Below are 14,250 nucleotides of genomic sequence, written 5' to 3'. Positions count from 1 at the left end.
GACAGAGGAGGAATCCAGGCCAGGCCTTCCATAGCCTGTGGAGCAGGGGCCCTGCAGAGTCGGTGGGCGGGGTGGGGGTCGGCTTTTTATACCAGCTGTGTGATCTTGGGCCAGTCACTTCCCCTCTCTGGGCCTCAAGTTCTCAATTGCTAAATGGAATAGACAACAGAACAGACACCATAGAGCCAGGTCTCTCCCTCGGCACTGGACTCTGGAGCCAGGTGGTTCTCTGGGATGGGCATCCTGAGGGCTGCAGAGTGCCACTACCTGCTCCATGCCGGGGGCTTCTCCAGTCAGGACAGCCATGGACATTGCTGCCAGTCCCTGATGGGGGAGAGGCAGAACTGTCCCCTTCCCCCCATTCAGACCCCAGGCTTAGGTGGGTGGCCTGAGGATTCCTTAGCTGCCTTTGCACAGACGGAGGGAAGGGTGGGCTGGCGGGTGCAGCAGCGGGTGAGAAGCAGCTGGGAGGAGCTGAGGCTCCCCCTCCTCTCACCCTGGGAGGTGGGGCTGACCCCAGGCACGTCCAGGAGGACGCGAAATGGATCTCCCAGCTCAAGCTGCGTTTCCTCCATCCTCTCCACCTGTCTTCCTAGGTACAGGTTAGCTCAGACCAGACTGCCTCTCAGAGCCCACTGCAGTGTGCCAGGCACAGCCCTGTCCCCCAGGGCTCAAGCCAAGTCCCAGCAGCACCTTGGTCATCACCCATCTCCAAGCCACCAGCCACCCCCACCAGCTGCACTACATGGAGTGGCCCTTTGGTGGCCACCGCCCTGGTCAACCCCAAACTGCAGGCACCACACGTCCTCCTGGTCTGCACACCCGCCCTTGACCCTTTTCCTCCCTCCCCACCCGCTGCAGCCAGCAGCCACTTCCTGACCCGCCTAGCTCCTCTTTCCCCTGTGCAGAGCCTCTGGGGACCCCACTCAGCACGAAGTGCGGGCAGCAGCCCTCCCCTCCCTGCCCCGTTTATATACAGCCCCCAACAGCGCGGCGGAGAATGGTTTTACACTTGCAGGTGGCTGCGAGGGAAATCAAAATAATAATAATAATAATACATCGTTAGCGGTGAACGTGATGAATTCACAGCTCAGCATCCATCAATAAAGCTTTCTGGGGACGAGCCAGCCCCATCCATTTACCACAGGCACAGGCTGCTTTTAAGATGCAACCGCACAGTGGCGGCCGCTGGCCCGGAAGCCAAAAGCACTGCCTGCCCGCTGTAGGAAGGGTTTGCCCCCCTGAGCTCCTAGCATCCTCTGCCCCTGCCTCCCTGAGCGCATGCCCGGACCAAGCCAGCCCGCCCCGGCCGTCTCCTTTCTGGTCCTCAAACCGCTGGCGCCCCCTCCTGCCTTTGCCTGGTAGTTCCCCTTGCGGGAGCACCTGCCCCGCAGACCCATCCACTCCAGCCTGCGCACGGAGACTCCGCTGCCCAGCGGCTTTCTACACCCGCGTGGCTCCTATCACCACTGAAAACACAAAGTATCACTTGAAAACTATTGTCTACTCTTGCTGTCTCCCTCAAATGTCATCTCGCCTGTTACAAGATGTTTGTCCATCTTGATGCCTGTTGCATCCCTAGAGGGACCAGCTGTAAGTGGTTTTGCGGTGCTGCGGGCGCACCCAGGGCCTTGCACGTGCCAGGCAAGTTTTCTACCACTGAATCACACCCCAGCCCCCGACTAGATTTTTTGGGGCCCAGTGCAAAATGAAAATGCAGGGCTCCTTGGTCACAGGTATTAAGAATTTTAAGGTTTTCACAGCAGGGCATTAAACAAAGGGTCTGGTACACAGTAGGTGCTCAATAAGTATGTTGAGTGAACCTATAAAATAGTGACTCTTCCAGCGACTTGGGAGCTGCAGGCAGACCCTGTCTCAAAACAAACAAAAAAGGCTAGAGATGTGGCTCAGTTTAAAGTGCCCCGGGTTCAATCCCCAATACCCTCCCCCCCACACACACAAAGGTGAGCATGGTGACATGCCATCCCGAGGAGGCCGTCTGGAGGACTGTTTAAGCCCAGGAGTTCAGGGCCAGCCTGGGCAACAGAGACCCTGTCGCACAAAGGGGGCCCTGGACGATAAAAACGAGAGTAGGGCTTTCCAGCAAGCGCGGAGGTGTTGGAGTCTCCGGATCTCTACGAGCCCCAATCTTCCCACTGGTGGGATTTTCACGAAACCTGAAACAGGGCAGCAGCGCGGCGGGGATTCAGAGGAGGCGAGCGACTCCCATTTTAGACGGGGAAATGGGCCCGGGAGGGCGGAGCAAGGAGCGCCCTCTGTCGGGCCTTGGGAGAAAGGGCGGGCGCGGGAGCAGCCCTGGAGCTCGGCGCGTGCGCGCGAGGGCGGGCCCGGGCGCAGGTGCGGCGGCTGGACCCGAGAAGCGCGGTCCGGGGAGATCGCCAGGCCATCCGCTGTCGCCAGGGTTGGTTTTCTTCCCTGGGGGCTACTGAACAAAAGCGGAACTTGACTCCAGCTGCCTGCTGCGACACCGGAGAAGGGCAGGAGGAGGAAGGGAGGGCGGGCGGATGGCCAGATGCTCGGCCAGGGGAACGGGGGACAGGCCTCCCATCTGCCGCAGCGTCTCGCGCCCGGCCAGTCCTCCAGCTCCCGCGCACCGTCCCCTCCCACCCCGACCCCCTCGCCTCAGTTGCGAGGTCTTGCCGCCTGCCCCACCGCGCTCCACCTGGACTTCGCGCCTTCAAGGCGCCGTCGCAAACCTTCCCAAACACACCCACGTCCCAACTTAGGTGTCTCTTTGTTAGCTGTAGAAACTTTTTGCAAGACGTGATTTAAACACAGTCCTGCTTTTGCAATTAGGCGTGGTGTAGTTTGGTTACCACTGGCCAAGACTTCTTGGCAATGCTTAGGGAGAAGTGCCAACCGGTCATTCCTCCCGATGGGAGGGAAACTCCAGGATCCTTCCTCTGACCTGGTGTCGCGTTTTTAGGCAATTAATGGGCCATTGATCCCCTCTCTCCCTGTTTCGCACTCTCAATCTCTCCAGTCAACGCACGTCCCCATCTGCACCTGCCAAAGGCCCCCATCCTGTCCAGGTTTGTGCCAATGCAGCCCCAGGGAGGGCAGGTGTCCCCGCTGTGTGACCCTGAGCAGCTTCCTTGCTCCTTTTATCATCCTATTTCTTTCTTTTTTTGTGGTGCTGGGGATGGAACCCAGGGCCTGAAGCAAGGCCTGCTCAAAGCTCCTGCCTGGCAGCACTGCAAAGCACACTGCAGCTCTTCGGAGTATTTGAATTTAAATAAATAAAAGTGAAAAAAGCCTCTGGGCTTCCGTTCCCTGGCTAGCACCTGGCCAGCACGTGCCAGGCCCTGGGTTCCATCCCCAGCACCACCCCCCAGTAAATAAAACAATAAACTCAATGGCGCAAACTTAATTTTAAAAAAAGTAAGCTTAAATAATAAAAAAGCTGGGTGCAAGGACACATGCCTGTCATCCCAGCAGCTCCGGAGATGGAGGCAGGAGGATTGCAAGTTTGAGGCCAGGCCTAAGCAAGGCCCTAAGCAACTTAGTAAGACTCTGTCTCAAAATAAAAAATAAAAAAGGTTGGGAATGTAGCTCAGTGGTAAAGCGCCTCTGGGAAGGAGAAGGAGAAGAACCACCCTGAAACATCAACAATAAAATAAATAAAATAGTAAAATAGACTGGCACCAAGGGAAGCCACAGGAGGGTGTTGACAAAGCACAGTCACCTGCCAAATCAGGAAGAGTAAAGCCAGAGCCCCGGAGTAAAGCCCAGCCAGGTTCCTGGCCTCTTCCCTCCTGCCCAGCGCCCTCCCCATGCTGTCCCCACTCAGCTCAGCAACAAAGGCGGACTCTGCTGGAGACCAGGATGGTGGGGAGGCCCCATCAGGCAGTAGGAAGACCAAAGGCCCTGGACTGTGCCTCGCGGTGTGCATCTCCCCTTAGCCACTTTGCTTGGTGACCAGGAAGGTGAGCCAGCCTCTCCAGACCTGGCTTCGTCCTCAGTCACAAGCCAAGCCCGACCGGGCACCTGAGGCCTGGGGAAGGCCGGCTGCCACCCCAGTGAGATGCCTCACGGGGCTTCTGCCCGTGCCTGGGGGCAGCCCACATGCGGGCTGCAACTCGGGGCACCAGGAGGGGCCGGGGTAATGGGGCAAAGACCATCCCTCTCTGGGGTTCAGAGTCCCCCAAGGACCTAAGGGCGTCCCGCCCACCCACCACATTCTCTCCAGCCCCCTCCCGCTCGGCTCTTGGCTCTGGGGTCACCTTCCCCCTGGGCACCCCTGGCTACTCCCCTGACTCCTGAGCTTGGGATCCCTTTCTCGCTGTATTTGTTTCTGTGCCTCAAAATCTGCCTCTTCTCGGGCTTATCTGGCCGGCTGCACCAGGCAGGGTCTCCCGGGTCTCCCTGCCCTCCCGAGGCCCTGGGCTCTGCGCCTGGATCGCCATCTCAGACACATTTGCTGGAGGCGAGCGCTCAGGACTCCGAGAAACGGGGTCCTCAGAGGAGCGCGTGGTCGTCGAGGCTGGTGGCGCAAAGATCCGCCGAGGGGCGGTACTGGAGGCAAATTGTGAGGGCGGCCATGGGGGACAGGGCAGCCCAGGTGCACGGGAAGCGGGGAGGCCAGGGCAGCAGGGGGCAGCAGAGAGCACAGGGAAGGCCGCAGGCAGAGGCCAGAGGCCAAGAACCTGACGGGGTGGGGTTGGGGTGGGGAGGAGCCCTCAAGAATCCTGAGCAGGTTGGGCCTGGCCTTATCAAGGCTGGTAAAGATCAGTCTGTGAGGGGCAGGCCACAGGGTCCAGAGTCTCACCACATCGCTGGCCCAGCCCTGGGAGGCAGGAGCCTTTGTTTGGGGGTGGCTGGGCATCTCGGGGTCTCACCTCTGCCTTCTTAAATCGAGCCCGAAGGGTCTTCATGGCCAGTGTCTGTGTTCCTCCTTCCCCCAAGCCACCCGGGGAGGGCAGTGGTGGAACAGGGTGAAGGACACCAGTCCTGGTGGATGGCAGGTCAGCTGCCTCCCCTCTGAGAGAGGACCACTTCCTCCACTTGCTCTTCCTTGGGCAGTTCTGGTCCCTGAAGCAAGAAAGGGATCTGCTCCGTCTCTTACCTGCTGTGTGTCCCTTGGCAGGTTATTTGCCCTCTCTGAGTTTCACTTCCCTCATCTATAAAATGAGGGAGATAATTCCTTTTTTGTTGTTGTTGTTGTACTAGGGATTGAACCCAGGGACAGTCTACCACTGAGTCCCACACCCCCCAGCCCTTTTAAATTTTTTTTCTTTTTCTGGACAGGGCCTCATAGAGTTGCTGAGGCTGGCCTGGAACTTGTGATCCTCCTGCCTCAGCCTCCTGAGCATCTGGGATGACAGGTGTGACTACTGTGCCTGGCAATATTTTCTACTTGACCAACTAGTGGTCGATTTCCAGTGATGTCCTTAGCACAGTATGGCAAATAATAGGGGCTCAGTGGATCCACTCTACCAGTACTACGTCTGCCTGTGCACATGGAGCTGGTCTCCAGGCTGTGTGGTTGACTTCCTTTCATTTCTCCCAGTTCCAAAATCCCACGCCTTGACCAACTTGGCCTCTCACTTCTAGGCAGAGCTCCAACTCTGGAAAGTAGCCGCGCTCCCTCCAGGTGGCGCCTTGGTCCCCTCTGCCCTGGCTCTGCTGTGAGGGAGGGTCAGGGCTGGTTCTGCCTTCCCCTTTGTGGGCACTGGCCCCCGCGGAGGGTCCCCTGCAGAGAACCTCCTCCCAGTCCCCTCGGTCTGTTCTCTGGGTGAACAGCAGCAACTTGCCACACCAGGGGTCTGTGGCAATGGCTGTGTGCACGCGTGTGCACACCTGGTCCATCCTGTGCACACATGGCTAAAGCGGCAGGGCAGGAATGGCTGGGGGGGTTGCCAGTGTCGTGTCGGGGGCTCCCCCTGTCCTAGCCGGATCTCCAGGGAGGCGCAGGGAGTGGGGTGGGACGGGCCTCACCTGCCCACAGCTCCTCCAAGTACTCCTACTGCTGGGCGCCCACCTGCACGTCCCCCACCAGTCCTGCTCACTCATCTGGTCACGCTTCACCCACCCCCCATCCACCATCCCCACCCATAATACCTCCACCTGCCACCCACCTCCCCACCCACCTCTCCACTCCCCTGGACACCCTGCACCAACCGATGTGCCTATTCACTCACCACCACCCATCACCCATTTTCCTGCATTCCACCCCAATGTGGGTGCAATGAGACACCCAGGAGAGAAGCCCTGGGAAGGAGGGGATCTGCAGGCTGGGAGAGGGGGCAGTGCCCTCTAATTTTAGGGAGCAGCTTCCTGAAAAAGATGATGGTCAGCAGGGAGAACCTGGTGGCCAGGGAGCTGGGTGCTAAGCGGTCGTGGCAGGAGAGGTGGCGCATCTCCAGCCAGGTAAAGGCCAGCGGCCAGCAGGAAGGCCGGGCATTGTGAGGGTGCGTGCGTGTGTGGGTGCTGCGGGGTGTGGCAGCCTCTCCCTCCTCCAAGGGGCTGCAGGCCCTACGGGAGCCTCTAGCCCAGGCCTCCCGAAAGGCTTCCTCTCCTACCTCCTGCAGCTCCAGTGCCCTGTGCCAGGCCTCTGAGCCCACTGCGGCTCCGGTTACCCACTTCCAGCTGGGCCACGGGCTTGCACCAGCAGCTTCCAGCACTTGCTCAGCTCTGACACCCGATCAGCTCTGAGCGCTCTGAGCCGCCGCCGCCCCAAGGGGCTGGGGATGTACTGAGGGAGGAGACAGGCTGGCGGACGGGCCAGAGGGAGGACTGGGGCTCTTCTCCATCATCCCTGACTGATCAGTTTCTGGAAGGAGCTGCTTTGCCCTTCCTCCCACCTGTCACCTGCAGCCTCTGCTGCCAGGTGGCCCTTTCCACCCTCGTGTCACCCTCCTTCTATCGGATAGCACTGGGTCTTCAGACCTTTGCTGCCACAGCCCTCCTCCAGGCTGCCCTTCAGGTGTCCCAGGCTGGACACCCTCGTGGCCCTGTGCCTCTGCGCACCCATCACATCTAATCGCAGGTGTCACCATTGCCTGGCCACGTTGTGCCCAGAGCCAGCCCACGGGTAAGGTGGGCGACATCCTCCTTCCCTGGCGTCCCCTGGCTCCAGCAGGGACTGCAGGGCCCTCAAGCCACCGCCCGAAGCCATGGGCCGTTCGTCTAGGCAGCGACGGCCTGCCCTGCTGGAGCAGCTCATCCGCCTGGACGGCCTTCAGACCACTCGGTGGCTTTGAGACCTCCTTTGCACTGGGGTCCTGGGTCCCCTTTCCATGGCACTGTCCTCATGAAGTTCCCTAGTGTGCTCCCTCACTTTGGGGGTGACTGGAGAACTCATGTGGGTGGCTTCCCGCCGGGGCCACCGCGCAAGCCAACCCCGGCTCTTTTCCAACACTAAATCTGGCGCCTGCGGCGTCACGAGCGGCGCCTGCGTCGTCACGAGCGGCGCCTGCGTCTGCGGGGCGCGGCCAGCCGCGCGGCTCCTCCCTCCTCCCGGCTCCATTTCCGGCGGAAGCGACCTCAACAAGGGAAACTTTATTGTTCCGTCCGGGCGGCGACGATGTCGGTGAATTACGCGGCCGGGCTGTCGCCGTATGCGGATAAGGGCAAGTGCGGCCTCCCCGAGGTGAGCGCCGCGGGGTTCCCGAAGGCCAACCCCACGGCCGCGGGCGTGGCGGGTCGGGCGGTTGCGGGGCATTGTGGGAATCTCAGGAGACACCCCGGCTAGACAATGGGAGGGACTTCCCAGGGAGGAGGGGGCGGGGCCGAGAGAGGGACCGGGTCGGGGAAGGTCTGCCCGGCTGATGGGAGAGGACGGGGTGTGATTCCAGCGAAAGCCACGGCAGGGCCCCGGTGGGAGGCGGGCGTAACCCACCAAGCCGGACCGGGACTCGGAGCCAGGCTGGGGCGTGGCCCCTGATCCCGGGACCGGGAAGGGCTGTGAGCGGGAGGGTCGAGATGGCCGGTGGCCGGAGGACGAGTGCGGGGAAGCTGCCCTGCGCACGGGCCTGGGCTCGGAGCTGGCCCCCGGCCCCTGTCCTGCACCGGGCGCACCGAGCGCCTGTGACCGGCGGACGGCACAGGCCTGCCCTGGCCCTCGGGGACTCTGGGGACCCTGGGGACTCACTGGACTGCCTGTCGCCGCGCAGATCTTCGACCCCCCGGAGGAGCTGGAGCGCAAGGTGCGGGAGCTGGCGCTGCTCGTGTCGCGGGCCTCCCACGTGGTGTTCCACACGGGCGCGGGCATCAGCACGGGCGCCGGCATCCCTGACTTCAGGTGTGTGTCCCCGGCCGGGGACCCGGGTCAGGGGGTCCCCGCAGCCACAGCCCGCTGTGCTGCCCCCCGGGGGCCAGAACCTGGCCTCGCCTGGCTGCAAGGGGTGCCGGGAAGTGTGGCCGCACCTGGGGGACAGCGGGCGGTCACACGGGGTTCTGTGGCCACGGGGACATCAGGTCGGGGACATCAAGTGGGCTCTCACTGCCAGGAGGGCGGGGCCAGGCAGCCTTGCCTTGGGAGCCTCCATCTCCTGGTCCTCTGGGCAGGTGGGCCAGCAGCTGCCCGAGTCGGGGTCTTGTTGCTGGAAGGGGCGGGGTTCAACCTTGGCCAGACTGTGGCCCTTCCCCAGACCCTCCCAGCGGGACCGGGGTCCCAGGGCTGCTGAGGTCCTGAGGCTGAGCCCTGCCCGCCCGGCTCCCCTATCACAGTCACCGGTCACGGGTCACGGTCACAGGGCGCCCTCTGGGCTCAGGTCCAGCCCTGGGCCACTGCCCTGCTCCCCTGCTGTGGCCCCCAGACCCCGGCCTTCCTCCCTCGGGCAGCTGCCAGCTGTGTTTACCTCTCTGGCTGAGTGCAGTGGCCGCCTTCCTCCCCCACAGTCCCCAGTGAGGCCCCTTCCGCGGCTGCCCCAGCTCTGGGTCCCTCCCTGTGACCAGACCTGACCCTGCAGGGCTGGAGGGCCAGAGTCCAGCTGTGTCTCCCCCATAACTCCTTGAGGGCAGGGCAGGGGTCTGCTATGACCCCAGCATCACCAGTGTAGCCAGGGTCAGCCTGACCGGCCTGCGCTCCGAGCTCTGGACCTGTCTTCCCGTCCCGGCCTGCTCTCTCTGTCCCTGTCCTTCCCTCTGGCTCTCTCTCCGTCTGCTCTGCTCTGCCTTCCTCTGATTCTTTGTCTCGTTGGCTCCGATTCTGTCTCCTTTGCTGCCTTTGCCTCTTTCCTCCAAACCCTCCCCCTGCACCTCCAGGGGCCCCCGCGGCGTCTGGACCATGGAGGAGCGCGGCCTGGCCCCCCAGTTCGACACCACCTTCGAGAGCGCGCGGCCCACGAAGACGCACATGGCGCTGGTGCAGCTGGAGCGGGTGGGCCTGCTCCGCTTCCTGGTCAGTCAGAACGTGGACGGGCTGCACGTGCGCTCCGGCTTCCCCAGGTGACTGGCTCTGCCTGCCCCCGCCTGGGGCGCCACACCCTGGGTCCCCCGCTCCTGGGGCTCATCACAGCTCTGCGCGCCCCCGACCCGGGGCTTCCAGGTCTTTCTCCACCTGCTGGAGAAGCTGCCCCTCAGATCAGCCAGGCTGGCGGAGGTGGAGCGTCCCCAGGGTGGCTCCCCTCAGGTGTGACCCCCCTCAGGTGTGACCCCCTTCAGGCATTGCTCCCCCAGGTGTGACTCTCTCAGGTGTGACCCCCCCCCTGAGGCATTGCTCCCCTCAGTCGTGACTCTCCTCAGGTGAGACTCCTCTCAGGTATGAACTCCCTCTGGTGTTGCTCCCCTCAGGTGTGACTCCTTCAGGTGTGACCCCCCTCAGAAGTGACCCCCCTCAGGTGTGAGTCCCCTCAGGTGTGACTCCCCTCAGGTGTGACCTCCTCAGGTGTGACTCTCTCAGGTGTGACCCCCCTGAGGCATTGCTCCCCTCAGTCGTGACTCTCCTCAGGTGAGACTCCTCTCAGGTATGAATTCCCTCAGGTGTTGCTCCCCTCAGGTGTGACTCCTTCAGGTGTAACCCCCTCAGGAGTGACTCCCCTCAGGTGTGACTCCCCTCAGGTGTGACCTCCTCAGGTGTGACTCCCCTCAGGTGTGACCCCCCTCAGGTGTGACTCCCCTCAGGTGTGACTCCCCTCAGGTGTGACCCCCCTGAGGCATTGCTCCCCTCAGTTGTGACTCCCCTCAGATGAGACTCCTCTCAGGTATGAACTCCCTCAGGTGTTGCTCCCCTCAGGTGTGACTCCTTCAGGTGTAACCCCCTCAGGAGTGACTCCCCTCAAGAGTGACTCCCCTCAGGTGTGACTCCCCTCGGGTGTGACTTCCTCAGATGTGACTCCCTCAGGTGTGACTCCCTCAGGTGTGACTCCCCTCAGATGTGACTCCCTCAGGTGTAACCCCCTCAGTTGTGACTCCCCTCAGGTGTGACTCCCCTCAGGTGTGACTCCCCTCAGGTGTAATCCCCTCTGGTGTGACTCCCCTCAGGTGTGACTCCCTCAGGTATGACCCCCTCAGGTGTGACTCCCCTCAGGTGTGACTCCCCTCAGGTGTGACTTCCTCAGGTGTAACCCCCTCAGGTGTGACCCCCCTCAGGTGTGACTCCCTCAGGTGTGAGTCCCCTCAGGTGTCAGATGTGACTCCCTCAGGTGTAACCGCCTCAGGTGTGACTCCCCTTAGGTGTGACTCCCCTCAGGTGTGAGTCCCCTCAGGTGTGCCGGGTGGCAGGGCAGGTCCTGAGCTTGCCACTTGCTTCGTTTCAAGATGCCCTCCTTTCTGGTGCTGGCGGAGCCCAGGTCCTGGCGCTGCCCCTGAGCCCTGCTGCAGCCCAGACTTGGTCCACACCTGAGTGCCCTCCCTGCCCCAGGACCCCGTGGTTGTGGGTGGACGGAGCCCGAGCTGCTGCAGGCCAGGCCTGGTTGCCACACCTGAGCACGCGGGATGGGCCTTTGATGGGGCACAGAGACACTCAGGCGGCCTCTTGGGCACACAGTTGCACCCAGGCTCCCAGCGCAGGTGTTTACTTATTGAGTCCTACTGCGTGCCAGGCTCTTCTGGTGCGGGACATGGAATGGACCAGACAGATGGCAGTTGTTCCCTGTGTCCCAGGGCCTGTGCTTCGGTGGGGCAGAAGTGGGGTCCCTGGACCTGCGTCAGGGGGTCCCCATCCTGAGTGCACACAGTGGGGCGCTGGGAAGCTGTGGCTGTGAAGGGGCGGTCAGCAGGGCTCCCCTGTGGAGGTGGCACTGCAGCAGGGACCCCGGGAGGTGGCAGGGGAGCCACAGGGAAGCACCTGCCACGCCTCTTGTTTGGAACCCTTGACATCCAAAGACTTGGATGTCACTGTCTCATTCCACAGAGAGGGACTGAGGCACAGAGAGGGTAAGAGGCTGGCTCAGGGTTGCTCAGCAGATTTGCTCTCACTCCCTGCCCCAAAGCCTGTGCTCCGGGGCCACGCATGCCACATTTCTCTCATGGCCAGCTGGAATCCCAACCCTGTCCTTCCACCGGGCGGCCCTGCAGCCTCCTACACTTTGGAAGGGGGCAGGCATGTTACCAAGAGAAAGGCCGCCCATCTGCAGAGGTGGGGTCAGCCGTGAGGACAGTGAGAGAGGACAGAGAGGTTGGGCCACTGTGCAGGGATGCACAGCGCATGGATGGGCCGGGAGGTGGGGGAGTGGCTTGGTCTTGTGGATGCGGGGCCTGGGCACCCAGGGAGCCCCGGCAGCTCTTCCTTCCTCTCGCACAGGGACAAGCTGGCTGAGCTGCACGGGAACATGTTTGTAGAAGAGTGTGTCAAGTGCAGGACGTGAGTGGCAGGGCTGGGGGGGACAGGCTGGCTGTGGGTGTCATTGGGGGGGACAGGCTGGCTGTGCGTGTCATTGTGGGGGGACAGGGTGGCTGTGCGTGTCATTGTGGGGGGACAGGGTGGCTGTGCGTGTCATTGTGGGGGGACAGGGTGGCTGTGCGTGTCATTGTGGGGGGACAGGGTGGCTGTGTGTGTCATTGGTGGTGGCTGTGGGTGTCATTAGGGGGGACAGGGTGGCTGTGCGTGTCATTGTGGGGGGACAGGGTGGCTGTGGGTGTCATTGGTGGTGGCTGTGGGTGTCAGGGGGACAGGGTGGCTGTGGGTGTCAGGGGGACAGGGTGGCTGTGCGTGTCATTGTGGGGGGACAAGGTGGCTGTGCGTGTCATTGGGGGGACAGGGTGGCTGTGGGTGTCAGGTGGACAGGCTGGCTGTGCGTGTCAGGGGGGACAGGCTGGCTATGGGTGTCATCGGTGGGGGGGGACAGGGTGGCTGTGCATGACAGCAGGCTGCTGGGAGAGCTGGTGACAGTGACCAAGCTGCCGGGGCCCTGGGAGTCCAGTCTGATGCTCCCGGAGACCCAGGGGCGTGGGAGGCCTGGGCACGGCCCTCCGGGGACACCTGGTGGCCCCGCCACTGCCCGCATGGTCAAGGTCACATGGCTGTCTCCTGGGTGTCTTCTCCCTTCTTGGAGGACCAGCCGTCCCCCTCCTCTGGTAGGACCTTGTCTCCACTGACCACACCCACAGTGACCCCGCTGTCAGAGAGGGTCACCCTCTGGGTCACTGGGCTTAAGCTTCAGCAGGTCCTTTTGGGTGACACAGTCCAGCCCACGACAGGGAGTGACCCCACTCTGGCCGCTGACCTTCCAAGTTGCTGGCTGCAGACCTCCGTCCAGTGCCCTGACTCGGGGGGCCCCAGGCCCTTCCCGAGTTGCGGAGCCTTGGCTTCTGGTGTGGCTCTGCGCGGGGAGGACCCAGGGCCTGGCTGCCTCGTGCCAGGCGAGCGCTGGCCACCGGTCCCCAGCGGGGCTCCCCCAGGGCCCACCCCCTCCCGTCTGCGGACTCCTCCTGCTCGGGTCCCGGTTCAGGGACCCCTTCCCCAAGAGCGACTCGGAGAAAGCCCAGCGCTGCCCGGGGCTTCAGGGCGGCCCGCGAGACCCTTGTCCTGCCTCCTTCCTCCTGGCACAGGCAGTATGTCCGGGACACGGTCGTGGGCACCATGGGCCTCAAGGCCACCGGCCGGCTCTGCACCATGGCCAAGGCGAGAGGGCTGCGGGCCTGCAGGTGAGTGACCCTCCCCACCCCCAGCCCCGGGGGCCGGGCGCCGGCTGACCCTCCACTGCCCACAGGGGGGAGCTGAGAGACACCATCCTGGACTGGGAAGATGCTCTGCCCGACCGGGACCTGGCTCGAGCCGACGAGGCCAGCAGGTGGGACCCTGTGCCCGGGTGGGGGTGGAGTGGGGCGGGCAGGGACTCCTGGGCAGCAGGGGGCCGGCCGGGGCTGGACTGAGCCTGTGCTCCTGGCCCCAGGACCGCCGACCTGTCCATCACCCTGGGCACCTCCCTGCAAATCCGGCCCAGTGGGAACCTGCCGCTGGCCACCAAGCGCCGGGGAGGCCGGCTGGTCATCGTGAACCTCCAGCCCACCAAGCACGTAGGTGCCGAGCCCACCCCTGCCCGGGCCCCGGGCCTCTGCCCCGCCTGACCCTGCTCGCCCTGCAGGACCGGCACGCTGACCTGCGCATCCACGGCTACGTAGACCAGGTCATGACCCGGCTCATGAAGCACCTGGGGCTGGAGATCCCCGCCTGGGACGGGCCCCGCGTGCTGGACAGGGCCCTGCCACCCCTGCCGCGCCCAGCGGCTCCCAAGCTGGAGCCCAAGGAGGAGCCCCCCAGCGGCCCCGGGCAGGAGGCCAGCGTGCAGCCCCGGGTCCGGCCCAATGGCTGCAAGCCCCCCAGCCCCAAGAGGGAGCCGCCAGACAGCCCTGCCCCCCGCCGGCCTCCCAAGAGGGTGAAGGTGGAGGCCGCACCCAGCTGACCAGGCGCTGGCCCGGGCTCCCACGGAAACCATGGACTCCTCTTCCTTACGGTCTCACTGTTACTTGTCCCTGTCCCCGGGGACCTCAGGGAGCTGAGGGCCGGACCCCAGGCCCAGGGCGGTGGGCCTCCACTGTCTGGTTGGCTCCTGGGCCCGCAGTGCCACCCAGGCCCGCCGCCCGCCACGGCCAGCCTCCGACTCAGGACTTGTGGGAGCGGGTGGAGGACGCCCTCCTCCCCAGTTCCCAGCCTAAAGGGGGAGCGCCCTGGGCCCCTCTGGGGACTCCGCACACTCCCTCCCGGTCAGCTCTTGATCTGCCTCCCAAGGCCACCTTCAGGGACCCCCACGGGGAGCCAGACCCCCCGCCGCTGAGGGCAGGGCTGCGGGGAGAGGGTCCCGGGCCTCCCCAAGTCCTCAACGCAATAAAGACAGACTCCTCGCA

At 63.5% G+C, this 14,250-nt stretch overlaps 2 protein-coding genes across 16 annotated transcripts in view; one reads left to right on the top strand and one right to left on the bottom strand.

Moving 5' to 3' along the window:
* Ankrd24 (ankyrin repeat domain 24) overlaps positions 1-8,251 on the bottom strand; it is a 25,597-nt gene extending 17,346 nt beyond the window's left edge. For 14 of the 15 annotated variants that reach the window (XM_078033859.1, XM_078033880.1, XM_078033894.1 and 11 more), the window contains exon 1: positions 8,114-8,251. In XM_078033859.1, the coding sequence (XP_077889985.1) occupies positions 8,114-8,251 (138 nt within the window). Of the gene's footprint in view, positions 1-4,859; positions 5,053-6,542; positions 7,384-8,113 lie in introns of those variants that run through there. The other variant, XM_078033800.1, reaches the window with a different exon arrangement.
* On the top strand, positions 8,142-14,250 carry Sirt6 (sirtuin 6). The gene is made up of 7 exons (XM_005332038.5): positions 8,142-8,263; positions 9,229-9,411; positions 11,708-11,767; positions 12,955-13,050; positions 13,116-13,196; positions 13,299-13,422; positions 13,491-14,250. The coding sequence occupies exons 2-7, from the start codon at positions 9,251-9,253 to the stop codon at positions 13,806-13,808; spliced, it is 840 nt and encodes a 279-aa protein (XP_005332095.2). The 5' UTR covers positions 8,142-8,263; positions 9,229-9,250; the 3' UTR covers positions 13,809-14,250.

Source organism: Ictidomys tridecemlineatus, chromosome 2 (genome assembly GCF_052094955.1).
Source record: "Ictidomys tridecemlineatus isolate mIctTri1 chromosome 2, mIctTri1.hap1, whole genome shotgun sequence".
Classification (NCBI taxonomy): domain Eukaryota; kingdom Metazoa; phylum Chordata; class Mammalia; order Rodentia; family Sciuridae; genus Ictidomys; species Ictidomys tridecemlineatus.
Note: the sequence above shows the minus strand (reverse complement) of the source record. Positions and strands in the feature narration are given on the sequence as shown.

Bases quoted from the DNA above. Each gene is read 5' to 3' on its own strand.
- Sirt6 (XM_005332038.5), top strand. From the start codon at position 9,251: ATGGAGGAGCGCGGCCTGGCCCCCCAGTTCGACACCACCTTCGAGAGC. The intron at 11,768-12,954 runs GTGAGTGGCAGG...CTCCTGGCACAG, and splicing joins GAGTGTGTCAAGTGCAGGAC to GCAGTATGTCCGGGACACGG. The intron at 13,051-13,115 runs GTGAGTGACCCT...CACTGCCCACAG, and splicing joins AGAGGGCTGCGGGCCTGCAG to GGGGGAGCTGAGAGACACCA.